General features: G+C 48.2%; 1 protein-coding gene across 1 annotated transcript in view; it reads right to left on the reverse strand.

Annotated features, from left to right (window-relative positions):
- Positions 1-27265, reverse strand: part of LOC143822425 (relaxin receptor 1-like) — a 35232-nt gene extending 7967 nt beyond the window's left edge. The window contains 11 exon segments of the mRNA XM_077307543.1: positions 1815-1985; positions 1988-2049; positions 4787-4858; positions 5175-5246; positions 5469-5540; positions 6958-7029; positions 11932-12003; positions 12341-12415; positions 13263-13334; positions 20776-21079; positions 27229-27265. Coding sequence (XP_077163658.1) covers positions 1815-1985; positions 1988-2049; positions 4787-4858; positions 5175-5246; positions 5469-5540; positions 6958-7029; positions 11932-12003; positions 12341-12415; positions 13263-13334; positions 20776-21079; positions 27229-27265 — 1081 coding nt within the window.
- Positions 27266-27865: the final 600 nt, after the last annotated feature.

Below are 27865 nucleotides of genomic sequence, written 5' to 3' on the forward strand. Positions count from 1 at the left end.
CGGTTTTTGGGGCCTTTCGAGGTCTTGGCCCCGATCAACGAAGTTTCGGTCAAGCTCAAGCTCCCCAAGAACCTCCGGCACATCCATCCCGTCTTTCACGTGAGCCTTCTAAAAAAAACTCCGGACGGTGACGTTTGGCACCCCGTGTTTTCCCCGCCAGCGCCCGAGGTCCTGCCGGGGGGGGAGCACCACGAGGTGGCGGATATCCTGGACTCTAGACTCCACAGGGGGAAGTTGCAGTACCTCGTGGAATGGAAGGACTTCGCTTTGGGGGACCGGGAATGGGTCTGGGCAGCGGACGTCCTTGCGCCCCGACTCACTGAACGTTTCCACAAGCGGTATCCTGGCCGTCCCGGGGGGTTGGAGAATGGACCTTTGGGGGGGCAGAATGTCGTGGTTCGGTCCTTGGTGGCTTGGGAACCAGACCGAACCCCGCCATCAGAGGCGCCCGCGATCACGGAGGTAGGGCATGGTGATCACAGGCAAGCCGGCAGCTGGGCGCCCCACCCGATCGTTGAGGTGGCAATGGCCGCTAAAGAACCTCAATGTCCCCCTCCACCTTTTGACAAGGGCCCGGAGATGGCCCTTTGTTCCAGGAAAATGGGCCATCGGGAACCCCGGAAAACCTCGCATATGTGCATGAGTCATGATTGTATCAGCATGTTCCCTCCGGAAGTACTGGGTGGGGCAATACAGCCAAAGGAGGTGGGTTTTGTATAAAAGAGAGCTTCCACCTGGAGTTCGGTGGAAGCTCTTACTCCATACCAGCGGACTCCACGTTGCTGAAATAAAGCTTGTTCCTGTTGTATCGTCCACCCGGCCTGGCGTGACGTTTTCTTCAAGGGGCACCCTGTTTTTTCAGTTAGCAAGCGGGTTCCCGACACTTCTGAACGTTATGCATGCTGGGCCTGTATAGGGCACCCCCAGGACTGCTAGAACAAAAAATAGCTGCTCCAGCCTACTGTACAAGCGATGCAAGGACTCACCTGCGAGGTTTTCTCATCCCGTTCCTTTACCCCAAACCTCAGAGAGTGGCTCCTCCCATTATCAGCTCATTTGAGCACACAGGAGCTGTTTCCATGCTGCATTGCTCCAAACTATTTCCCCTCTCCCTCTGTTTTGGCTTGGCCTCACTGGCCATTGAATCCCATAACTGGCTATTGGTGTTGCCAGATATTTTTTAAAAGACGCTGGAAAATGCAGAGCCCAACAGCAGCTCACCCTGAGCTTGCCACTACCCCCTTCGAGGCTGAATAACGCAAAGGACACTGCCTGGGCATGCTCAGGCTCCCAGGGAACACGGACACCCCTGTCTTTTCACTGACTGGGGGGGAAACCGAATTGTACAGTCTGGTATTTTTGCATTTTCTATCCCGGACAACCAGTGAAAACACTGGACTGTCCAGGTCAATACTGGATACCTGGAAGCCACCCTTGTGATGTTCCCATAGTTGCCAACTCTGGGGGGGGGGAATTACCAGAGCTGCTCAGGGAGAGCTTTGGGGCCAAAACATACCACAAGAAACTCAGGATAATTCAAATAGAACCATCATTGGCCACCAACCCAGGGAGTTCCTGCCCCAGAAGTCTTGCCCTGCCTTGCTTCACGGAGCCCTCCCAATCTAACCACAGAGCATCCTGCCCCCCCCCCTCAAGAGCAGCTTTAGGTCCCTTTCAACTCTATGTTTCTCTGAATCTATGAAGTCTCCACCGAAGTGTAAAACAAAATCCCTTGGGGGGCATTTCCTGGTTGATCCCCCCCCCCCGGGCCAGTGGCTCACAGCCCAGCTCTGCCCCCCCCCCCCCGTCCTTACAGCAGAGAGACTTGATGGCCATTGTGTGAGTGCTGCTCTCCGGAACCATGAAGTGCCTCAGGCAGATGGCCAAGAGGTTCCCAAAGCAGGTGAGGCAGGCCACGAGCCAGACAGAGACGCGGAGGATGAAGCTAGCCAGGAGGTGCTCGAAGGAGGAGATCCCGTCAGTGAGGGTTTGCAGAGGCACACGGGGGGGGGGGGGGCGAAGCTGCAGTAGTGGAACTTCTTCAGGTAGCTGTGAGAGGCAGGAAAGGGCCTTGGAGTTCTTACAAGCCTCGAGAGGGCCAAGGTCTGTTCTGGAGCCCCCTCTCCTCAGTCTTTCTTTCCTCTCCCAGAGTCCCTTCTGGCTCCTGGACTACCTAGAGAAGATGCCATGGCTGGGGGGGGGGGGGAGGGGCTGAGCATCTGTTACCGTCTGATGCAGAGCATCAGGGTTGCAGTAAGAGGTGCAATCAGCCTTCTTGTACTCAGAGACAGAACTCCCCCTGCCCCCCCTTCAGTGCCCCCCCCCCATTTAGCCACTATAGACATAACAAAGCTAGAAGAAGAACACAGCCAGTGTTTGAATTTGCACATTGTTAGACAACACAGACATCCAGGAAAGGCCAGGACTACTTTCCAAGGCACGAGAGCAGTCTATCGCTACCAGGTGGACACAGAAAGAGACAATGGTGTTTCATCAGACTGGAGAGAGGTGAGTAGCGGGGTACCTCAGGGCTCGGTGCTTGGCCCGGTACCCAGGGAGTTCCTGCCCCAGAAGTCTTGCCCTGCCTTGCTTCACGGAGCCCTCCCAATCTAACCACAGAGCATCCTGCCCCCCCCCCTCAAGAGCAGCTTTAGGTCCCTTTCAACTCTATGTTTCTCTGAATCTATGAAGTCTCCACCGAAGTGTAAAACAAAATCCCTTGGGGGGCATTTCCTGGTTGATCCCCCCCCCTAGATCTAGATGAGGGGGTGGAGGGACTACTCATCAAGTTTGCAGACAACACCAAATTGGGGGGACTGACAAATACTCCAGAACAGTGGTCCCCAACCTGCGGGCCGCGGCCCGGTGCCGGGCCGCAAAGGCCATGGCACCGGGCCGCGGCTCCCTCTCCCCGCCCCGCCCCCGCAGTAAAAAACTTCCCAGGCCGCAAGCTTGCGGCCCGGGAAGCTTCTTACTGCGGGAGGCGGGGAGAGGGAATCAGGGCCGGGCCGCGCCTGTGCGGGCCACGCCCGCTCGGCCCGATCCGCGCGATCCATGGGCGCGGCCCGGGCGCGGCTCGCGGGCGTGGCCCGGGCGCGGCCCGATCCGCGGGCGTGGCCCGCACGGGCGCGGTCCGCGGGGGCGCGGCCCGATGCCCTGCCGGTCCCCAGCCTCGGAAAGGTTGGGGACCACTGCTCCAGAAGATAGAGACAGAGTTCAACGAGATCTGAACACAATGGAAAAAGGGGCAAATGAGAACAAGATGCAATTTAATAAAGATAAGTGTAAAGTCCTGCATCTGGGTCAGAAAAATGAAAAGCATGCCTACTGGATGGGGGATACGCTTCTAGGTAACACTGTGTGTGAACGAGACCTTGGGGTACTTGTGGATTGTAAACTAAACATGAGCAGGCAGTGTGATGCAGCGGTTAAAAAGGCAAATGCCATTTTGGGCTGTATCAACAGGGGCATCACACCAAAATCACAAGATGTCATAGTCCCATCATATACGGCACTGGTCAGACCACACCTGGAGTACTGTGTGCAGTTCTGGAGGCCTCACTTCAAGAAGGACGTAGATAAAATTGAAAGGGTACAGAGGAGAGCGACGAAGATGATCTGGGGCCAAGTGACCAAGCCCTATGAAGATAGGTTGAGGGACTTGGGAATGTTCAGCCTGGAGAAAAGGAGGTTGAGAGGGGACATGATAGCCCTCTTTAAGTATTTGAAAGGTTGTCACTTGGAGGAGGGCAGGATGCTGTTTCTGCTGGCGGCAGAGGAGAGGACACGCAGTAATGGGTTTAAACTTCAAGTACAACGATATAGGCTAGATATCAGGAAAAAGTTTTTCACAGTCAGAGTAGTTCAGCAGTGGAATAGGCTGCCTAAGGAGGTGGTGAGCTCCCCCTCTCTGGCAGTCTTCAAGCAAGGCTGGATACACACTTTTCTTGGGTGCTTTAGGATGCTTAGGGCTGATCCTGCGTTGAGCAGGGGGTTGGACTAGATGGCCTGCATGGCCCCTTCCAACTCTATGATTCTAGGATTCTAATGAGGCTTCATTAACTCTTAAGCCTGTCAGTCCATTGCCGCGGGACCCATGGGTTTAAACCTTTTAGAAGGGGCAGCACATGGAGGTGGCGTCCCATCCAGCTCAAGAGGTTAGACTCTGCCACTCTTGAAGCACTACGCCACACTGAATCGTAAGACTGAGTGGGAAGCAGGGAGAGGAGGATGTCAGAACCGTGATTGATGCTTTTGTCATGTGGCCAGCACCCACAAAGGCCACAATCCAGGCATGCCTCCTAGCGCCCGGTGCTTTCCTGGGTGCATGGGGCTTTGCCTCAGCATAGCATCAGTGCTAGAAGAACTCTAATTACTTTTTCATAACAGACAGTAGCCACGCACTCGATACGTTTCAGTTACTGCTTGGAGAACCTCTGGTGTTTTACTTCGCTATCAAAATTTGGGCTGAACCCCCAGGGCATTGGGCTAGAAGAACAGATTCCTTACAGCAAAGTAATGTGACTCTGTAATGGAGGGTTGCAGGTCAAGGGGCTGGAGAGGCACAGGCCAGCACTCTGAGCTCTGCTCACCGGTCCCCCGGGCAGAAGGCCACTTGGGAGTCCTCTTCTGTTGCTGCCACTTTCTGGCTTGCTGGGGCCTGTCCTGGGCAGCGGCACCTGCGGGGTGCTCCTTGGTGAACCTTCCTGCCAGACTGCTGGCTGGACCATGGAGCGTTTGGGACTCTGTGATTCAAACGCTTTGTGTCCCTTTCCCGGCTACTTACATGTGCGACAGATTTCTGAGTTCCCCAAACCTGCGGCTGTGGATGTTGGGAATGTCCAAGCGTTCCATGCTCCTGTTAAACCAAAGAGTCGCCTCATCAAGCAGCTGCCTATTTCAGCAGAAGGCAGTCCAGAAAGGAGGGTGGCCACCTCTGGGCTGGGAAGTTCCTGAAGCCTTTTGGGAAGAGTCTGGTTAGGGTGGAATTTAGAGAGCAGGAGGGACTTCAGCAGTGATAATGCCACAGGGTCTGCCCTGCGAAGGAGCCATTTTCTCCCAGGGAACTTATCCCTGTGGACTGGAGGTGAGTTGTAATTCTGGGGGAACTCCAGTCCCCACCTGGAGGCTGGCAAGCAACCCAATGGACCAGAAGTCATGTCTGTGATACTCACAGGGAGCGCAGTCGGGGTACATTGTCAAATTCATCTGGAAAGATCACATGCAGAGGGTTATTTGAAATATTCCTGGGGGGGGGGGGGATGGCAGAGACTTGTATTGGTCTATAAAGAACCAGGGACTGTAACTACACTTCCCCCCTCAAAAAGTGATTTGTTCATATGAATCAGAACTGGATTCTTAGAATATCCATTCAGCTTTATGATAGCGAATTCAATTCAGCAGAAGTAGCCCAAGCATCTCCTCCAAATTCCGTTTGGCTCCCATTGGAGCTGGGCGGTGATACATACGACTGTTGTAATTCTTGGAGGCCCTTCAGTGTCGATGGCAGAAGCTCCACCAGCCAGTTGGAGGACAAATCACTATGGAGAAGAGAAACGGGAGTGAACAAGGTATGTTGCAGAGCCAGTTTGGTGTGAGAGCCAGTTTGGTGTAGTGGTTAGGAGTGCGGACTTCTAATCTGGCATGCCAGGTTCGATTCTGCACTCCCCCACATGCAACCAGCTGGGTGACCTTGGGCTTGCCACGGCACTGATAAAACTGTTCTGACCGCGCAGTGATATCAGGGCTCCCTCAGCCTCACCCACCCCACAGGGTGTCTGTTGTGGGGAGAGGAATGGGAAGGCGACTGTAAGCCGCTTTGAGCCCCCTTCGGGTAGGGAATAGCGGCATATAAGAACCAACTCTTCTTCTTCTTCCTGTTTGTGTGCTCACGTCCTCCTGGGAGATCCACTGAGAAGGGCTTGGGCCCTTGCCAAGAATCTCCCTAATGGGCCTGCCATCTTTAACGGATTCCAAGCAGAGGGATCGACACTTGAGCCTTCTCATCTGCACTTACGTACACGTCAAAGTGGCAGATTTCTTGCTATAGACAACCAATAATGTTAAACCACACACAACACATGGATTCTTCAGCTCTGTCCACGTCGGGACATGCTTGAGTTATACTGGATCGATCCATAAGAAAAAGGTATCAGTTCGGTGTGGAATTATCAATCTACAACAAGGTGGATGGGTGTCTTCAGCTGGCAGGTTTGGGGTATCATCGAAGCTCCCCCTGGAGTGCTGATAGTGGAGCCTTTTTCAACCTTTTGATCATGGAGGTACCACTGAAATATTTTCCAGCTTTCAAGGGACCAGGAAGTGATGTCAGCTGGCCAAGCCTCCCGGTCACTCCCCCTGGAAGTGAAAGGAGCCTCAGGCTGTGCAGGTGGAAATGGTGCAGGTGGGGTCCCTCCCTTTCGACTCTCTCCAGGCTCATCACTGGCCACTTTGGGAGGAGGCAAGGCAACCTGCTCAAGGGATTAATTTTTAAGAATTAAAAACTTATTTCCTTTTTGTTTGGAGCCAGGAAGAGCAGATACAGGGTAGCAGGGCTCTCCCCAGCAATATTTTGAACCCTCCCCCCCAATGCTATTGTACCATTGAGGGGCCTTTGTGGTACCACGTGGTTCCCCAGTACCATGGTTGGGAAACCCTGGGGTGGAGCACCCGCCTCAGATCTGGGAGCTCCAGATTAGAATCCGCACTCGGCTATGGAAGCTTGGGAGCCAGTCTCAGACTTGCCGGCCACTTAGGATTACTGGAAGAACAAAACGGAAGAGAGAATGCTGCAGGCCATTGTGGGCCCCCTTTGGAAAGAATGGCAGGTCTAAAGGCCACAAATGAAGGTCACTGTGCAGGAGAAAGACAGGCCTCCCCTTGGCCAGGTCCGTTCCTTGGGAGGAACCCCTGAGGTCTTCCCCTCAGGCCCTGGAAAGGCTCCCTGGAGATACTCACAGCTCCACCAGCCTGTTTAGCTCATTAAAAGTTCCCTCCTGGATCCACTCGATCCTGTTCCTGCTGAGGACTCTGGAAAAGGAGGAGAAAGGACAGGGACAGAAATCAGGGCTCCACGTGGCCTTTCCCGCCTGTGTGTGGCCTCTCCATCCACCAGCCCTTGACGTGACCCCCAAAGCACGTTTCCATTTCCCGCCACAGCCTCACGGCAGCATTCGGGGCACCAAAGCAGCTGCCGCCACCAGGGTGCTGCCAAAGATGCCTTCTTGGCCACCGAGCGCTTGTCGTGCAAGCCTTGCAAAGAGTTCGGCTTTGTTTTTGGCCACACACGGGAGACCCCGACCTTGCCTTGAGATGCAACAGGCTATTTGAAAACACAAGCCAAATCCAGTCGCCAGTGGGGGATGGGGGTTAGAGTTGTCCCATTCGGGGAGTGGAGCCTTGATGGAATTGTGGAACCTCCGATGCCTGTTTTCTCCAGGGTGGTGGATCTCTTTAGTCTGGAGATGAATTCTGGGGGATCCTCTTGCCCACCTGGAGGCTGGCCACGTTAGAACAAGAGGAGTGGTGCAGTGGCTCAGACTAGAGTCACTCCAGTCCAAGTTCAGTGAAACTGGGCCAGAGTAAGAGCAGAGTGGGATAGTGTTACTAGGGTTGCCAGCTCTTGAGTTGGAAATACCTGGAAACTTTAGGGGTGCAGCCAAGAGTGGGCAGGATTTGGGGCAGGGAGGGATTACAGTGCTATGGAGGCCGCCCTCCTAGGCAGCCTCTTCTCAGGGGGACTGATCAGTTTGGTCAGGAGATGAGCTATATTTCCAGGGGATCCCAGGCCCCACTAGCGGACTGGCATCCCTGCTACTCATGTAAAATAGAAGCATACACAAGTAGTTGTGTGTGACGAGGGTAATCTCCCCCTTCCCCTCCCCTCCCCTCCCATGCCCCAATACCCTGCCTGTTCCCTCCCAGGCCCTGAAGAGAGAGACCAGGGAGGGGCTAGAAGAGCCCTGCCTCCCTCCCCCATGCCCAGCCACTAGGCCTGATCTGTTTTGTGTCCCTCGTAAAGGTGTTGTGCTGCAATGTCTACACTGTGGCATGTTTATGCCTCCCTCTTGACCCTTATTTATGGTTCCTTGGTGTTGAAATAAAAGTCTCGGGACTCTGTCCTGAAACCCCTCCCGCCAAGCAATGCTAAGAGAGGGAGGAGGAATCTATCGTCATGATGGGGTCGGTGTTTCTGGGTGGGAGGAAGGCGGGAGGGCTCGCTATCTGTATCCACTGGGACATGAGCCTCTTTCCGTTCTCTTGCGCTTCCCTTTCATGTACTGTGGCAACGGGCTGTGAGGCCGCCGGGGAAATGCTCCATCCTGATGGGCCTTTCCTGCTCCCTGCCTCACTGCATGTTGAGTGGTGACTCTCACAAAAGGGATGGCAAAGACGCCTATAAGGATGGGTTTTGTTCCTCTGGCAAGCAAACCACCAGAGGAGGAAAGTAGAGGGAGGCCCCACCTGGACAGGATGCACTGCCAACTACCTAGAATCATAGAGTTGGAAGGGGCCATGCAGGCCATCTAGTACAACCCCCTGCTCAACGCAGGATTAGCCCTAAGCATCCTAAAGCATCCAAGAAAAGTGTGTATCCAACCTTTGCTTGAAGACTGCCAGTGAGGGGGAGCTCACCACCTCCTTAGGCAGCCTATTCCACTGCTGAACTACTCTGACTGTGAAAATTTTTTCCCTGATATCTAGCCTATATCGTTGTACTTGAAGTTTAAACCCATTACTGAGTGTCCTTTCCTCTGCAGCCAGCAGAAACAGCATCCTGCCCTCCTCCAAGTGACAACCTTTCAAATACTTAAAGAGGGCTATCATGTCCCCTCTCAACCTCCTTTTCTCCAGGCTGAACATTCCCAAGTGCCTCAACCTATCTTCATAGGGCTTGGTCCCTTGGCCCCAGATCTTCTTCGTCGCTCTCCTCTGTACTCTTTCAATTTTATCTACGTCCTTCTTGAAGTGAGGCCTCCAGAACTGCACACAGTACTCCAGGTGTGGTCTGACCAGTGCCGTATACAATGGGACTATGACATCTTGTGATTTTGATGTGATGACCCTGTTGATACAGCCCAAAATGGCATTTGCCTTTTTTACCACTGCATCACACTGCACACACTGCATCACCTATGTGCCATTCTTTAAAAAAAATTATTTATAATTTGATTTATAGCCTGCTATCCCGTTGCTGGCTTGTGGTGGGTAACAAAATTTTAAACACCACAATAACCCCCCCATAAAACCATACAAACTCTAACATACATTCATGAAGGCAGAAGAATAAAACGCCCTCCCACAATCCCACAACAGAGGGTGCATAATCGCCTCCGGGGGGGCTAATAGGGAGCGACAGGGGGTCCGTGTTGGCTCGGGGCAGGGCCCAAATCACAACTGTCCTGCCCGTCCTCAACCGGGGAGAAGAGCTCCATCTTACAGGTTCTGCAGAACTGTGAGAGATTTGTCAGGGCCGTCAGCTCTCCCAGGAGCGGATTCCACCAGCTTGGGGCCAAGACTGAAAAGGCCCTGGCCCAGGTCAAGGCCAGTGAACCTCTCTCGGGTCAAGGATCTCCAGCAATTTCCACCCACAAAGCAAAACCTTTCTTTCAGCTTTTGCCTTTGAAGAGTGGACAGGTAAGTGGTATTTCTTCTGAGATCAAAACACACCTGGAGTCCAGTTATAGTGGGGGAAAGAGCTTCCTTAACGTGGGGCTTCTCCAGAACCCCTCCAAGGCACTTAGGAAAGTCCCAATTCTTCCCATGCCCAGAATCACTCTTTACTGGCAACCCCCCCCCCCGAAAAAAAGCCATTAAAAATCAGTTCTGTGATTCCAAACAGTTGGCAAATACATTTTCATGTATTTGCACATACTTACAATGACTTCCTCTGAGGCCCAGTCTTCCCATGGGGGGAAATGTGCACACAACTGTATAGCAGACGGTATAGTGCCCCCATTACCAGAAAGCTGGAAAACCCTTCCGTTTATGTGGAAGAACGTATATGGGATGGGGATTCTTTGCTTCCTGGAAATGGTGTAGCCTCGTTTCTCTTCCCCCTTACCCCTTAGAATTTTTTGGATCTTGTTATATATGTTGCCTCATAACAGCCACTTTGGTGGAGGGTCTTCCTATGCATGCAAGCACACACACTCACAAAAATGCACAGAGAGGAAAGATTGCAGCAGAATGAAAGATTCGCTAAGTTTTGTGGTCCCCTGATGAGCCCAATGGAATATCCTTGGAAGCCAGGCAGGAGGTACATTCTCATAGCCGTGAGAAATGATTCTTCTGGGAGCAATGAGTCTTCTGGGAGGAAGGGGACACTCCAGGCCTGCTTTTAAGGACCCTGGTCCAGGGAGAATTTGTGGCTTGTGTATAGGGATGATATAAACTTGCTAGGCAAGCTTATTGCATTCCTTTGTAAGGTCGCCAAAGGGCTAAAGTTCTCTGTCATCATGTTTATAACCATCATGTTTAGGAAAACTAGAACTGTGGACATTCTGCAGAAGAAACCCTTGGCCTCATCAACAGCTGGAAAGGAAGCTTCAAAACAGAATTCCTGAAGGAGGCAACCAGAAACCACTGGCTGGACATGTCCCTGGCTCAAAATAGATAATGGGGAGAAAATACAGAGCTGAGCCCCACCAACTGCAAGGTAACACCTCTGAGTCCTAGGAATGGCTTATCTTTTAATAGAAGAAGAGTTGGTTCTTATATGCCGCTTTTCTCTACCCGAAGGAGGCTCAAAGCGGCTTACAGTCGCCTTCCCTTTCCTCTCCCCACAACAGACACCCTGTGGGGTGGGTGAGGCTGAGAGAGCCCTGAGATTACTGAAGAAGAAGAAGAAGAGTTGGTTCTTATATGCTGCTTTTCTCTACCCGAAGGAGGCTCAAAGCGGCTTACGGTCGCCTTCCCTTTCCTCTCCCCACAACAGACACCCTGTGGGGTGGGTGAGGCTGAGAGAGCCCTGATATCACTGCCCGGTCAGAATAGTTTTATCAGTGCCATGGTGAGCCCAAGGTCACCCAGCTGGTTGCATGTGGGGGAGCGCAGAATGATACAGCCATGCTTTCATGTTTGTTATGTTAGTGCTCAGGCAAAAAGCAGTCTTATGGCCCTGCAAGGATGAGCAGATGTACCGAAGCCAAAGCTTTTGTGATCTTGAACCCTTTTTATCAGATGCATGACGGGAATTAGAGCAACAGTTTCAAAGAGCAAGAAGAACTGTCAGTGGTGGCTGTGAACTGCAAGAAGAATGGTTTGTGACAGTGGTCCCCAACCTTTTTCTGGCTGGGGACCGGCATGGCGACGGCCACGGCCGCGCCGCACGCATGCGCGCCCGTGCATTACGCATGCGCGGCCCGGCTGCGCATGCGCACGTGTGCGCTGCGTGGTCGCAAATCGCGCATGCATGGCACGTCGTGCATGCGTGCATGCACAAAAGTGCCACGCATGCGCAATTTCGGGCGCGCATGTGCACATGCATGGCCGGGCCGCGCATGCGTAATGCGTGGCGCGGCCCTTATTCCCTCTCCCCCCCTCCCGCAGTAAGAAGCTTTCCGGGCCGCAAGCTTGCGGCCTTGGAAGTTTTTTATTGCGGGGGGGGGCGGGGAGAGGGAATCGCGGCCCGGCGCCCTGGCCTTCGCGGCCCGGCACCGGGCCACAGACTGCAGGTTGGGGACCACTGATTTGTGACACTGCTAAACAAAACTACAGCTGTTCTGATCTCTGTGATCGCAAGAATAATCATTCCTAGAAGGCAAGACTGGATTTGATTGTATGTCTGATCAGTTGATTCTCTGGCCCCCAAGGATCCCTGAAAGTTTTGCCACAGCCATTATAAAACTTACAGAAATACAGGGGAGGAAGTAGCTGGTGACATGCTGTCATTCAGAAATGACGATCACGCAAGGAGAAAGATGTACTCACAGTACTGTGAGCTGGCTGCATCCATGGATGTCGAAACGGTGCACAGCACGGAGCAGGTTTCCCTCCAGATCCCTTCATGGCAGGAGAAGCACCATCACATGGAAGTCATGTGCCCAAGAACCCCCACCCCCCACCCCTTGTAGGTGGTGAGTCCTGCAATCTCAAGATGCTGCGGCCAGGGTGGCAGTGGCTTGGCCCCAAACCTGACTTTCTGTATCTGAGCCTCAGGCAAACTCAGGACTTTTATATCCTCATCAGACTCCCCCCCCCCCCCCAACAGCTCACTGATAGTCACTGGCAACTAATTGGGACCAGACAGGGAGTGTGACTGCAGGTTAGCCCCCCTGCATGGCTCTCCGTTCGTTCACAAACGCAGTTCATGGAAGCTTTTCAAACCACCAGGACTTACAGCCAATTAAGCTTTGGCATCTCGGCACGGAAAGGCCTCCTGGGTAGTGCACGCAAGGCATTGTAGCGGAGGTCCCTGCAATGGGAGCACAAGACAGGGGCTGCATGGACACTCTTGCTCCTACCTATGGAGTCACGCCTCTGTCATGGTTTTCCTCTCCTGCGGCTGGGGAGGATGTCTGCCACCAGCAGGAACATGGATGGCTGCAGATGGTCGTCCTCCCGGCCCTGTGCCCATCATGAACTACTTTTCCAGAAGGACTTAACAGAAATGCAAGGCAGAAGAAGCTACAGTAAAATGCAAAGCCAAAACAAGAAAGGGGAAAACCTTTAAAGATCCGGGGAAGCCCAAGGAAAGAATCACTCCCCTGTCAATAATATTGAGACATTAATTGGGAACAGCCCTCTCTTCAACTGGTGTTGGAGGAAGAGGTGGAAATAAGCTCTCTAGGAGAGAATTCTGGCACCACCAAGGAAGCCCTGCTCACACCCCCAGCTGACGGACCAGCAGAACAAGAGGGCCAAGGGGGACCGACCACAAGCCATCCTGCCCATATCCACTTTGTATAGACCTAAGATGCAACCCAGAGGAAAACACGGTATTTGGACAATGCATGTACAAAACACGTCTGTTCACACAGGGACTTCTTTGAAAGCCTAAATGAAAGCAGGAAAGAGACTTTAAATGTGGCAGGCAGAAGGTCTGTGGCTGCAGAAGGGGTAGGCTCAAGATTTGCAAAATGCAAACTTCCAAGTGGTCAAATTAAAGAGGTACTCACTAAAGGTTGCTTATCTGGGCCACAACTTGCAAACAGCCTGATTTCAGTAAGAGTGCTTGCTAAAAGAGGTACGGTGATGTCATTTGGAGAAGGATGTTTCATTAAGCAAAGAGAGGAGTCTCTTTGAATCTGTTTAATACTTACAGAAAGAGCAGTGATTTCAGCCCCACAAAAGCAAATGGGGTGATCTCTTTGACGTTGTTGTTATCCCGGATTCTAGAAAGTAAGAATGGAGGTGAAGGAGGTTGCCTGAAAAGAATAAGAAGGGCTGGGGGTTTTATACCCTGCTTTTTACTACCTGAAGGCATCTCAAAGTGGCTAACAAGCCCCTTTCCCTTCCTTTCCCCCACAACAGACACCCTGTGAGGGAGGGAGGCTGAGAGCTCTGAAAGAACTGTGACTGGCCCCAGGACATCCAGCTGGCTGCATATGGAGGAGGAAGGAGGGATCAAATCCGTGTTAAAGGCTGCCACTCTTAACCATGAGTCCACACTGGCTCTCAGAAGCAGAGAAGACCTCAAGGTCAGCAAAGACAATCATGTGTCACTCGCTGGGATTGTTGAGAGGGAACACCTCTGCACCTTGACCCATCAAACTTTAAATGGGAAATCTACTATTCAAAGACGTGGTTCTTCTCACCCAGTGGCTATGAGCCAAGCAAGCAAAAGTCTTACAAACAAGCAAACAAACAGGCAAATTAGTTTAATTAAACCATGGGTTTATTCTTGCCTCACAATGTTTTATTGCAAGAATTTATTTCTCTGGTATCTTTGTTTAAATCTGGAGTTTGTATTCTATATTGTATATATTAATATATTAATTTTACCTGAGTCAGTGGAACACGTTCTCCTCTTTTGTGAGCCACACAACCATCTCAGAGAACGGCAAACATTTCCTCTCGTGGGGCAAGCAAGACTCACAGTCCGGCAACCCTCACAGTCCGGCAACTTTCTCTTATCGGACCATAACCCTCAAATAACTGAAGGCCTTGCAAAATTCCTTCCTGGGATTTTCTCCAAGTGACCTGGGATCTGAACCACCTTGTCTTTTGTATAAATGTTTTATTATTACTATGATTATCCCAATAAAGGTATTTAATTGATTAATTGATAATTGAATATATTAATTTTATCCTGATAATGTTTTATACTGTTGCGGCCTATGGCCATGTCCAATAAACTCAACTCCACCCATGCTTTGTGGAAGGTGGTTTCTTCTCTTCTGGAGCGGATTTCCCCATTCTACTGTATCCGGCCCCCCCCCCCCAGTTTCTTTCAAGGGCACCCCGGCATACCCCCTAATATCACAGCCCCAAGTATAAGATGCACTTAGAGCCACTCAAGCAGATGCAGGCCCTGGAAGACCTGAGGTTCCAGCTGAGAGAGATCGCTTGAACTCAAATATCTGAAATGATCCAGAAGAGGGAAGCCGTCAAATGCCACAGGTGAGGCAAAGCACCACCGATCCCTGCCCTCAAGGGTTAATGTCTGGAGTAACTTACTTGTTCCCTCTTGTAGGTGCTACTCGCTGGACCTCTGGCCTACGGGCCTCTTATCATCTTCCAGGCCACAGGACCGAAGGGGCTAATAGGCTCTCTGTGAGAACTTGACCTCAACCTGCTCGAGCACTTTGTGGGCAGAGATCAGGCCCTGTGAAAGGTAGTCATTCTGCCCCAGGCTTGCAGTTGAGGGTAGGCGCCTCCCATCATCGGCCTCCTGGTCTACCCCCTCCCCCCCCCCCTCCAGCATTTTGCCCAAGGACTGTCGGGCTTGTCATATCAAATTAAGATAGCATCAGTTTTTACATTAAGATGTCATTAGATTGTAATGATTTAATATTAATATTCTTGTCCATCTATGTTCACTACCCTGAGCCTACTGTGTGATTTATAAATCAAATTTATACATAGACAAATAAATAAAAATTGTGAGCCATTCAATGGGAGGGGGAGAATCAGGAGTGGTGAGGTAATCTTCCAGCGAGTTCTAGCCGGGACATGTTCTGATTGGTTCATCACCATCACCTGATTCAAGTGGGCCAAAAACTACAATTGGCCTAAGGGTTTAAGGAAACTGAGACTAGTTTCAGTTCTAATGGACTAAGCCCTCAACAATTATCTGCTTATTTGCAAATGGACAGAAATATAAAAAAATGCTTAAGTCCTGGGATTTCATGATAAGATTATGCCATCTAAGACAACTCTTGATTGTGTTAGATGGTGAAGCTAGTATTTCTTGTTTTTGTGCTGCATGGATTTAGAACTGTGTGTTGCCAATTGACAAATTTATATACCTAACATATATATTTTACAAAGGTCTGTTTCTTGTGCACACTTGCCCTGGGAATACACAGGATCCAAGATCAAACTCCTTGATGGCATGTTTTTGACATCACTTTTAATTTCCACTTTTTTCCTAGCATGTCCTCTGAGGAGGTCTCCATGGGAGTGGGAAGTACCATCAAGTCATGTTACAAATTTAACTCCAATTCCAGAATTGATATGATTTGGGCAACAAAGAGAGTTACGAACGAAGCCATTGATATGGAATTTCATCCTAGGTTCCTTTCAGATCATAAAACAATAGGAATGACCTATAAAGAGAGTAGAAGGAAAAAGAGGGGATGGAGATTGAATGAGAGATTATTAAAAAATATGGAGGTGATAGAAAAAGGTAAAGAAAAAATTAGAGAATATATGGAAATTAACTGGAATAAACGATACAAGTATAGGCAATGTGTGGGATGCTGGGAAAGCATTTATGAGGGGTTTCTTCATCAACCAAAGTGCAATTATTAGAAAGAAGAGGGAAAAGAGACAAAAAGAATTATTAGAACATAAGGAAAAATAACTTCAAATACAGAAAACTAGATCTATTGTTAAAGAGATTAATATTATTAAAAAGGAATTGGAAGCAATTATGGATAAAGAATTAGAGTGGAATCTGGAGTGTCTCAAACAAAGAACATTTGAGACCTCAAATCGACCTGGGAAATTATTAGCCTGGAAATTGAAAAAACATAAAGAAAGCAGAATTATTAACAGAATTAGGTCTTTGATCCAAGTAAAATATTTGATCCAAGTAAAATTAAGAGTGAGTTTGTAATTTTTTTCCCCAATCTTTATAAACAGGAAGAACTGAAAATAGATCAAATTAGAAATTACATTGAACAACAAAAAATAAGAAGTTTAACTGAAGAACAGAGGGAAATATTAAATAGTGAAATTAGTTTAGAAGAGCTTGAGACAACCACTAGTAAGCAAAAACTAAATAAATCGCCAGGACCTGATGGCTTGTCAGCGGTTTATTATAAGATGTTTAAACAAGAATTGGTAAAACCTCTACTTGAAATGATGAACCAGGTACTGAAATTTGGTGAAATTCCAAACTCGTGGAAAGAGGCAAATATAACACTCATACCTAAAGGGAATGTGGACCAAGAGGAAATAGCAAATTTTAGGCCCATATCACTTTTAAATAATGACTACAAAATTTTCATGAGTATACTGGCACAAAGATTGAAAGGGGTTTACTTACTTTATTTATTTACGGTCATTTAGACCAAATTTTTTGAAGCACTACTATACAATAGCAGTTTGTAAAGGGAAGGTAATACATTAAAAGGTTAAAAATGCATCAACAATAAAACTTAAAACTTCTTCACCATAAAAGCCAACATTTAGAAGCTGTTGACTATTTTACATGGGTAAAATGAGCCATAAAAGCTATAAAACTAATAAAACTGTTAAAATATAAAACAAAAGACAAGATTAAGATACATCTACTAACCAAAAAACATAAGAAGTTCTGTGGACCTATTATGGCTATACGTGAGTGACCCATTCTTTCCTAATTCTTAAAGCTAGCCACGCAAATTTTGCTACTTTGCTAGTTAACAAATTATCTGTATCTGATAGCAATATTTGCAGGCGATGATTTCTCAGGTCGTGAGGGCATTCTATAAGCATTGGTACTAATGTACCTGTGCAAATATGATTATACAGCTTGCACTCAAATAAGATGTGTTCTGTGTTCTCTACTTGACCCTCTTTGCAGATACAGAGCTGATCCTTGAGAGGGAGTCCATCAAATTTCCCACTCAAGTAAGCAGAGGGTAGGGCATTGTGACGAAGGAGGGTAAAGGATCTCCTGTGCTCAGGATTTACCACTTTTCTTAGATATTGCATCTGGGTGTTCCTGTTTAGGAGATCTTTCCTAAAGAGTGGGTCCTGAATATTGTTGAGATCATGTTGTCTCTCTACGTCTATCACTCTTGTCTTAACAAGATCTATAGCCTTGTCATAACTCATAGACAAAAACAATTGATATGAGAGACCATAGTAGCACAACTTTTTAGTGAGTGCAATTTGCCAAGGTGCGACGAATGTGTCGATCACTATTAGACTTGCAAGACTTTGCTGTTGGAAAAGTAGTTTTAGCCAGAATGTAAAGGTAGCTATCCAAAGCCTGGACTGAACGTTGACCATACGTGTCTCAATCCTAAATGCTACGTTTGAGATGTTGTTTGGTATAGCCAGAATTGCCCTCAGAAATTTAGACTGGACCTTTTCTAGACTGCCCAATCTGCCTGTTATACTAATTGGAGCCCCATATGTTAGCTGAGCAAGAGCCTTAGCCTTGAAGATGTTAATTGCTGCTGGAATGTAACGGCCTCCTTTCTGCCAGAAGAATTTTTTAATTGCACCTGCACTTTTCTGTGCATTTAAAGAGATGTTATTAATATGGGCAGATCTTGAATAGGTAGCCTGGAAAATAACGCCAAGATATTTGTAATGTTGGACTTGTTCTATTCAACCATCCCACCGGGAATATGGGAAGCACATTATAAGGCGCTATACTCTTCATTAGAGATAAAGCTAATTCAGTCAACAGATGTGGGAGAGCTGACCAGGATACCGGAATGGCCACAAGTTAATCACTCTGAAGTCAGGAAGCTCATTGGTACCCTTAAATCAGGGAAAGCCCCTGGCTACGATTTAGTACCTCCTGAACTAATTAGAAGGAACATAGAAGGGTGGGTGCCAGTATTGGCTAAGCTGTTTACAACAATTGATAGAACAGGTATCCTTCCAAAAGGTTGGGAAGTAGCAGTGGTGGTACCCATATACAAGAGAGGAAATAGGAAGGAACCCCAAAACTATAGACCAATAAGCCTCCTCAGCACCATAAGTAAGCTGTATGCTAGGCACCTATGCTGGAAATATAGAGACTGGCTAGAAGAAGAGAACATCCTAGCAGAGGAACAAGGAGGCTTTAGAGAAGGATATTCCACACTGGATCATTGTATGCTGGTAGATCACCTAATAGCTAAATACTCCTCAAAGAAATCAACCTCCCTTTATATCTCATTTATTGATTTTAAATCTGCATTTGACTCCATTCCAAGAGATCTGTTATGGGCCAAATTAGGCAGGACCTCCATAGACAGGAGGCTACTTGTGCTTATTAAAAAACTACATGAAAATACTGCCATAAGAGTTAAATGTAGCCCTCAAGGACATCTCACAGATTTAATCAAGACAACAAAGGGAGTTAAACAGGGATGCATACTGGCCCCCCTCCTATTTAATTACTTTATTAATGACATTGGCAGCTACCTCAAAAACCCAAATTTCCATCCTCCAAAAATCAGTGGAAAACACATTTCATTTTTGCTTTATGCCGATGATCTAGCCTTATTCTCTAGGACTCCCATAGGAATGAGAAGAGCTTTGAGTGCCTTAAACTTGTACTGCCAAGCAAACTACCTTGAAGTGAACCACAATAAAACTCAGGTGATGGTTTGTGGAAAGAGGCCAAAATCTCACATTTGGAGAATAAATGGGACCCTGATAGAGCAAGTAAAACAATACAAATATCTGGGAGTCATAATTCAGGCCACACAAGCTAGAACTGCACATATAAATTATATCTCATCAAACGCGCAGAAAAGCTCAAGTGCAATTCAAGCCGCCGCTCCAGCCACCGCCTTCGCCTCCGCGGTCAACACGCCGCCTCCGCCTTCAAGATCGCCTCCGCCGATCAACAAAATATATGTAGAACTTAAGGAAATGCTGGGTGTTAACTTCAAAAAGAAACCAGAACTATTTCTATTACGCATAACGAGAGATGAAATACCTAAAGAAGTGTATTGTTATTGTATGCCTCAACAGCAGTTGCGCCTCTCGCCTCTCGCCGCGTCAAGCCGCTGCTCAAGGAAGCAACTGTGAGCCGCTAGTAGTCAAGAGTTATAAACTTGAAGGGGAGGGGAGTTCCTGCCTTATAAATATTAAGCAGGCTGCTTTGTCCTGGGCCACTGCCCACCCCTCAAAGAACTGCCGGAAAACATTATGAAATGCCACATGGTAGAGGTTTCAAGCCACACGTGCAAGCTAGAGAAGGGAAGACCAAACCCAGCCCTGCTAAACAGAGAGAACCTATACAGCTATTCACTCCCATGGATTTAAGAAGAACCAACGACTGGAAAATGATATTTCATAGACTCATAGAATCATAGAGTTGGAAGGGGCCATACAGGCCATCTAGTCCAACCCCCTGCTCAACGCAGGATTAGCCCTAAGCATCCTAAAGCATCCAAGAAAAGTGTGTATCCAACCTTTGGTTGAAGACTTCCAGTGAGGGGGAGCTCACCACCTCCTTAGGCAGCCTATTCCACTGCTGAACTACTCTGACTGTGAAAAACATTTTCCTGATATCTAGCCTATATCGTTGTACTTGAAGTTTAAACCCATTACTGCGTGTCCTCTCCTCTGCCGCCAGCAGAAACAGCATCCTGCCCTCCTCCAAGTGACAACCTTTCAAATACTTAAAGAGGGCTATCATGTCCCCTCTCAACCTCCTTTTCTCCAGGCTGAACATTCCCAAGTCCCTCAACCTATCTTCATAGGGCTTGGTCCCTTGGCCCCAGATCATCTTCGTCGCTCTCCTCTGTACCCTTTCAATTTTATCTACGTCCTTCTTGAAGTGACGTCCATATTTCTTAGAACAACACGCCCATATTTCTTGGAATAACAACAGAATAAAGGTGATCCACCAAAAACAGACTGCACGAAGCAGATATTCAGCTATAGAACACAGAGAAGCTCTACTCACTGCAGTTGATGGCCTTCTCTTTATTTCTGCTCTTCTTCCTCCTTCTGCTGAGCATTTCAGCAAAGAGCATTGGCCACCCAACAATATTACCTATCAAGAAGACATCAGAAACCAGGTTAGCCCTTCACATATTCCCCGAAGCCCGGTCACTCTCCTTGTGGGCCACTGAGGTCTTGTATGCGCTGGACCATCTAGCAGCAGCACCGGATTCCCTCCGCTCTCTGCCCATTCGCTACCCACCTGGTTACATCATTAAATGGACTTTAGGGGATGGTCTTCACCTCTCCTAAAGCAAGGCGGAAAACAACTTGAGCTATATCTACTATATGATTCTGGCTTCAAACATGGCCTTGGTCTTCAGAAACAGTAAATTATGGGATGGTGCTTGGTTTAAGTTTTGCTTTTGAGTTTTCCAGAAATGAGAAACCATCTTTGCCCCAGTGATTTTTAGCTGGTAGCTTTTCCATTGTCATCATGGTCTGTCTCGAGATGAATTCCACCTGATACTCCTTAAATTTGGAGCATTTAGCAGAACAGTCAACTACCTCCCTGGCCATGGCGCTGGCAGGATGGAAGTGGCTGCACAGAAATTTGGGGACAGCCGGAAGGGGGTGGCTGCCTGTGCTGCCCAGCCGAGCCGCTGTGAAGAAGCTGGTGCCCCCCGGGGCCCCGAGGGAGGGGAAGCTGTGGGAATCCCATGACCACAGTTCTCTTCGTCTGCCCCATTCTTGCAGTTGTTCACCCCATTGCACTGGAGAACCTGAGGCAAGCAGACAGACATATTGCCACAAGGAAATCCCCCCAAAGAGCAGTGGCCACGATCCAGCCTTGTATCGGCCAAAAGGAACCCTGTCAAGCAGAAACATAAAACGCAAAGAACTAGAACTTGATTACCAAAGCATTTCCCTCCCTATCCCAAACCCCAGCAGACCCCCCCCCCCATTCTACTCCCTCCCTCGGATATCTGGATGCTCAGTTACTTCCCTGCCATTGCCCACCCTTGTGGAGGCCGTGCTATCCTTCAAAAAGTCTGCATAAAACATGTGCAGTATATCAGTACTCCCCCCAATCAAGATCTCGGAATCATAGAATCACAGAGTTGTAAGGGATGTCCAGGGATCATCTAGTCCATCCACCTACACAATGCAGGAATTCACAACTATCTGCCCACCCACAGTGACCCCAATTTCATGCCCAAGTGATCCCCGTACAAAAAATCTCCAGAATCCAACCAGGCCTGGAGGAAATTCACATACCCACAACAGAAATCAGCAATTCCCTGGGTATGAAAAGAAGGGCCACAAGAGACAAACCCTGGCCCATCCCTTCCTGCCCATCCCTTCCCTGGCCCATCCCATCCCTGGCCCATCCCATCCCTGGCCCATCCCTTCCTGTACTCACCATCTGTTTAACTTCATGAAATCAGACTTTCTGTCACATGACTCTCTAGCCTCTGCTTTAAAACTTCCAAAGAAGGAGAATTCGCCATCTCCTGAGGAAGCCTGTTCCACTGAAGAACTGCTCTAATTGTCAGGAATTTCTTCCGGATGTTTAAGCCAAAAATTCCTTTAAATTAATTTCAGCCCATTGGTTCTGGACTGACCCTCTGGGACAAAAGAAAACTTTCTTCCATCTTCTGTATGACTGAGAAACCGCTCTGACTCAGGAACTTCTTCCGGATGTTCAGTCGGAATTTCTTTTGCATTAATTTCATCCCATTGATTCTGGTCCATCCCTCCGGGCAAGAGAGAACAATTCTGCTCCATCGTCTATATGGCAGCCTTTTAAATACTTGAAGATGGCTATCAGATCCCCTACTACTTTTAAGCTTTTGTGCAATGCTTTGGGAAAGAAATTGAAGCAGATGAATATTATATTTATTCATGTGCAATTTGTCTCCAACAAGTCCTGTCTGACCAACCTGGTTTCCTTTTTTGACCAAGTGACAGGTTTGCTGGATCAGGGAAATTCAGTTGATGTCATTTGCTTGGATTTTAGTAAATCTTTTGATAAGGTTCCCCATGTTGTTCTGATGAATAAATTGAAGGACTGCAATCTGGATTTTCAGATAGTCAGGTGGATAGGGAATTGCTTAGAGAACCGCACTCAAAGAGTTGTTGTCAATGGTGTTTCATCAGACTGGAGGGAGGTGAGTAACGGGGTACCTCAGGGCTCGGTGCTCGGCCCGGTACTTTTTAACATATTTATTAATGATCTAGATGAGGGAGTGGAGGGACTACTCATCAAGTTTGCAGACAACACCAAATTGGGGGGACTGACAAATACTCCAGAAGATAGAGACAGAGTTCAACGAGATCTGAACACAATGGAAAAATGGGCAAATGAGAACAAGATGCAATTTAATAAAGATAAGTGTAAAGTTCTGCATCTGGGTCAGAAAAAAGAAAAGCATGCCTACTGTATGGGGGATACACTTCTAGGTAACACTGTGTGTGAATGAGACCTTGAGGTATTTGTGGACTGTAAACTAAACATAAGCAGGCAGTGTGATACAGCAGTAAAAAAGGCGAATGCCATTTTGGGCTGTATCAACAGGGGCATCACATCAAAATCACAAGATGTCATAGTCCCATTGTATACAGCATTGGTCAGACCACACCGGGAGTACTGTGACCAGTTCTGGAGGCCTCACTTCAAGAAGGACGTAGATAAAATTGAAAGGGTACAGAGGAGAGCGACGAGGATGATCTCGGGCCAAGGGACCAAGCCCTATGAAGATAGGTTGAGGGACTTGGGAATGTTCAGCCTGGAGAAAAGGAGGTTGAGAGGGGACATGATAGCCCTATTTGAAAGGTTGTCATTTGGAGGAGGGCAGGATGCTGTACCCATTGGCTGCAGAGGAAAGGACACACAGTAATTGGTTTAAACTATAAACCAATTGGCAGGAACCTGGGGAGATTCATCAGGAGAGCTTTAAACTAAAGCCACAAGGGGAAGGAGACAATCAACATAGGGAGTGTATGGAAGGAAAACGATCGGGGGCAGCCCAACCGGCAAGGCCAGCTCATAGGGAACCAAAAGTAAAAGGATTCAGATGTCTTTATACTAATGCCCGAAGCATGGGCAATAAAAAGGAAGAGCTGGAACTTCTCATGCTGATGGAAAGGTATGATCTAGTAGGCATCACAGAAACTTGGTGGAATGATTCTCATGACTGGAATGTAATGGTGGATGGATATGAACTGTTCAGAAAAAACAGAATAGATGGAAGAGGTGGAGGAGAGCCACTGTATGTGAGGAAGGGGCTTACCTGTCAGGAAATTCTAGTGAAGGAGAGCATATCTACAGTGGAAAGGATCTGGGTGAAAATAAGCGAGGGGAAAACAAACAGGGTGGTGGTTGGTGTCTGCTACCGACCGCCTGACCAACGAGAGGATGTGGATGTTGCACTTTGTGAGCAGCTTGAGAAAATATCCCAGTGGCAGGACCTTGTCATCATGGGTGACTTCAATTTCCCAAATGTGTGCTGGGAAACAAACTCTGCGAAGCGTCCTAAGTCATGCAACTTTCTGACCTGCCTGGCTGACAATTTCATTTATCAAATGGTAGATGAACCCACAAGAGGTTCAGCCATACTGGACTTAATACTGACCAACAGGCAAGAGTTGGTGGATGAGGTGAAGGAGGTGGGGACCCTAGGGGGAAGTGACCATGTCCTCATAGAATTCTTTTTGAGATGGGGGGCAAGGAAGCTTGTAGCCAGACACGGATGTTGGATTTTCGTAGGGCAAACTTTAATAAACTCAGAGACATGATGAGTGCCATACCATGGACGAGAATGCTGGAAGGGAAGGGAGCATGTGACGGGTGGGCGCTACTCAAACAAGAGCTATTGCATGCTCAATCAATGATTATCCCAGAAAGACAAAAACACTGCAGGAGGTCTAAGAAGCCTATTTGGATGAACAGAGAACTTCAAGAGGAACCAAGAAAGAAAAGGAATATATTCAGGAAATGGAGGGAAGGACAGAGCTCTAAAGAAGAGTACCAACAGGTTACTAGGCACTGTAGATCAATCATCAGAAAGTCCAAAGCTGAGAGTGAGCTAAGATTGGCCAGGGAAGCCCATTGTAACAAGAAAAGATTTTTCAGTTATGTGAGGAGCAAACGTAAAGTAAAGGAGGCAATAGGCCCACTGTTGGGTGCAGATGGACAAACTAACGGAAGATGCAGAGAAAGCAGAAAGGTTTAGTGCCTATTTTACATCTGTTTTTTTCCCATAGGTCAAAGGGTTTAGGCACATCTAGAGATGGCTGTAGCCAAAGGATAGTGTCTGGGTGGCAGGTTAACATGGATAGAGAGGTTGTCGAGAGGCATTTAGCTGCACTGGATGAGTTCAAATCCCCTGGGCTGGATGAAATGCACCCGAGAGTGCTCAAAGAACTTTCCAGAGAACTTGCACAGCCTTTGTCCATCATCTTCGGGACCTCTTTAAGGACTGGAGATGTTCCGGAGGACTGGAAGAGAGCAAACGTTATCCCGATCTCCAAAAAAGGGAGGAAGGATGACCCGAGAAACTAAAGACCAGTGAGTCTGACCTCTGTTGTGGGGAAGATAATGGAGCAGATATTAAAGAGAGTGATCTGCAAACATCTGGAGGACAATTTGGTGATCCAAGGAAGTCAGCATGGATTTGTCTCCAACAGGTCTTGCCAGACCAACCTGGTTTCCTTTTTTGACCAAGTAACAGGTTTGCTGGATCGGGGAAATTCGGTTGATGTCATTTACTTGGATTTTAGTAAAGCTTTTGACAAGGTTCCCCATGATGTTCTGATGGATAAGTTGAAGGACTGCAATCTGGATTTTCAGATGGTTAAGTGGATAGGGAATTGGTTAGAGAACCGCACTCAAAGAGTTGTTGTCAATGGTGATTCATCAGACTGGAGAGAGGTGAGTAGCGGGGTACCTCAGGGCTCGGTGCTTGGCCCGGTACTTTTTAACGTATTTATTAATGATCTAGATGAGGGGGTGGAGGGACTACTCATCAAGTTTGCCGATTACACCAAATTGGGAGGACTGGCAAATACTCCGGAAGATAGAGACAGAGTTCAACGAGATCTGAACACAATGGAAAAATGGGCAAATGAGAACATGATGCAATTTAATAAAGATAAGTGTAAAATTCTGCATCTGGGTCAGAAAAATGAAAAGCATGCCTACTGGATGGGGGATACGCTTCTAGGTAACACTGTGTGTGAACGAGACCTTGGGGTACTTGTGGATTGTAAACTAAACATGAGCAGGCAGTGTGATGCAGCGGTAAAAAAAGCAAATGCCATTTTGGGCTGTATCAATAGGGGCATCACATCAAAATCACAAGATGTTATAGTCCCTTTGTATACAGCACTGGTCAGACCACACCTGGAGTACTGTGTGCAGTTCTGGAGGCCTCACTTCAAGAAGGACGTAGATAAAATTGAAAGGGTACAGAGGAGAGCGACGAAGATGATCTGGGCCCAAGGGACCAAGCCCTATGAAGATAGGTTGAGGGACTTGGGAATATTCAGCCTGGAGAAAAGGAGGTTGAGAGGGGCCATGATAGCCCTCTTTAAGTATTTGAAAGGTTGTCACTTGGAGGAGGGCAGGATGCTGTTTCTGTTGGCTGCAGAGGAGAGGACACGCAGTAATGGGTTTAAACTTCAAGTACAACGATATAGGCTAGATATCAGGAAAAAAACTTTCACAGTCAGAGTAGTTCAGCAGTGGAATAGGCTGCCTAAGGAGGTGGTGAGCTCCCCCTCACTGGCAGTCTTCAAGCAAAGGTTGGATACACACTTTTCTTGGATGCTTTAGGATGCTTTGGGCTGATCCTGTGTTGAGCAGGGGGTTGGACTAGATGGCCTGTATGGCCCCTTCCAACTCTATGATTCTATGATTCTATGATTCCAGTAAAGATTATGCCTTTTAAACCTCAAAATGCTGTGAGTCTGAACCTGTGTCTGGATCCACAAAAGGTAACTCATAACTGCAAATGGTCAGCAAAAACTCTGCAACTCTATTGGAGGGGCTAGTCTAGTCCAAAAGTCTCCAAAAGGAGTCAGAGGGAAACTTCCCTCTTAGACAAAGAGAGGCATCCCATCCAGTGAGAAGATACCAAATGCAGACAACCTGTTCTGGTGCAAAGAGAAACACAGTAACCCCCCCCCCCCTAATCCTGAAGCCCCCCTTGTTGGGACAGATTCTTGCCTAGGTGCTGGTCTGTCCCTGTGAGCCTTTCCAGTGTTCTGTAGACTTTCTGATGAATGCACGCGTGTAGAATATTTATTCCTGGAGACCAGCAAGAGTCCTAAATCTCTACAAAACCCACTGGAACATAAACTTGATGAACACTGTTTAAAATTCTGGAGCACAAGGTTGGTGCTGCTCCAGTTAATCTGTGCCTCAGCTACTGGCGTTTTTCCAGGTCCCATTAGAAGGCTGGATGATACAGAGGACGGAGGATGCATTCCTGACCATCCAAGGCCGGCTATCTTCCTGTCTATTTCATGTAAAAGGAGCCTGATTGTTTTGGATCATCATGTTGCAGCTAAAATAAAAGGACTTTTGGAATGAGAACAGGAACATGTTTGCCAATATTTCTAAAGGAAACACTGTGATGGCATCCCCCAACCCAAAAGTGAAGGGAGGGTCTCGTGCTTGAGATCCTGGGAAGGGGAGAGGTAGATTTTGTGTGCTAAAAAATCTTCTTCCAGTTAGTGCTTTCAGATGACCAGTTCCTGGGTGCCCAAATCCATGGTCTGTGGCCAGGCAAAGGGAGAAGCATGTTTATTCTCCCTGCAGGACCAAAAAGGCCCTGGCCCTGGTTGAGGCCAGGCAAACTTCATGCGGGATCACCAACCTATTCGAATTTGCAGAGCGAAGACCCTGCAAGGGGCCTAAGGAGTTAGATGGTCTTGTAACTCTCATTACATAGTCTGATGAAGTTGCTGAGAACACAAAAATCCATCCTGTGAATTAGAGTTGTGCCCTTTGGCCACCTCGGCGATCCCCGAAGCCGGAGGCGGCCAGCACCATGGTGCAGAGAGGAGGGGCGGTAGCAGTGCGCCAGCTGGTGGCCACACACAGGCAAAGTTGCACCCATCACTGCCCCTCCTCTCTGCTCTGCGGCACACAACAGCCTCCTATGTGCTGCTTTGGGCTTTGGTGATTGCTGAGGTGGCCAAATCGCCTCGAAGAACAACCTGACTTTGAATTAAACTTGCAGTTCTGAAAGTTGCAGATCTGGCCTCCAGCTTAGTCCTCCTGCTCCAGGCCAACATGGTGACCCACCTGGATCTAGGATTGTCAGAAAGTAGACTGCAATTGTTAGGGATTGAACCTGCTGGGGACTTCTGCAAGTTACGCAGCATTAAGCCATCTCCCCGTTATATTTTCCAGGCACCCAGTGAGCCCCAAGGTTACCCAAACGTAAAGCAAAACATGTGGGCTGAACCAGTCCCAAGACTCTGTTAGTCCATGGCTGATCTCAACAGGTGTGTGTTGTGTGGAAGAGGAAGGTCTGTCCTGCCTACGAGAGCAAAACCAAACACAGGCTGGATGCAGCAGTGACAGACCCGGCAGCCATTGAGTTGTGTCGCTTTCTCCTGCCTCCTCACAGACCCAAGTGATAGCATA

Source organism: Paroedura picta, chromosome 13 (assembly GCF_049243985.1).
Source record: "Paroedura picta isolate Pp20150507F chromosome 13, Ppicta_v3.0, whole genome shotgun sequence".
Lineage (NCBI taxonomy): Eukaryota > Metazoa > Chordata > Lepidosauria > Squamata > Gekkonidae > Paroedura > Paroedura picta.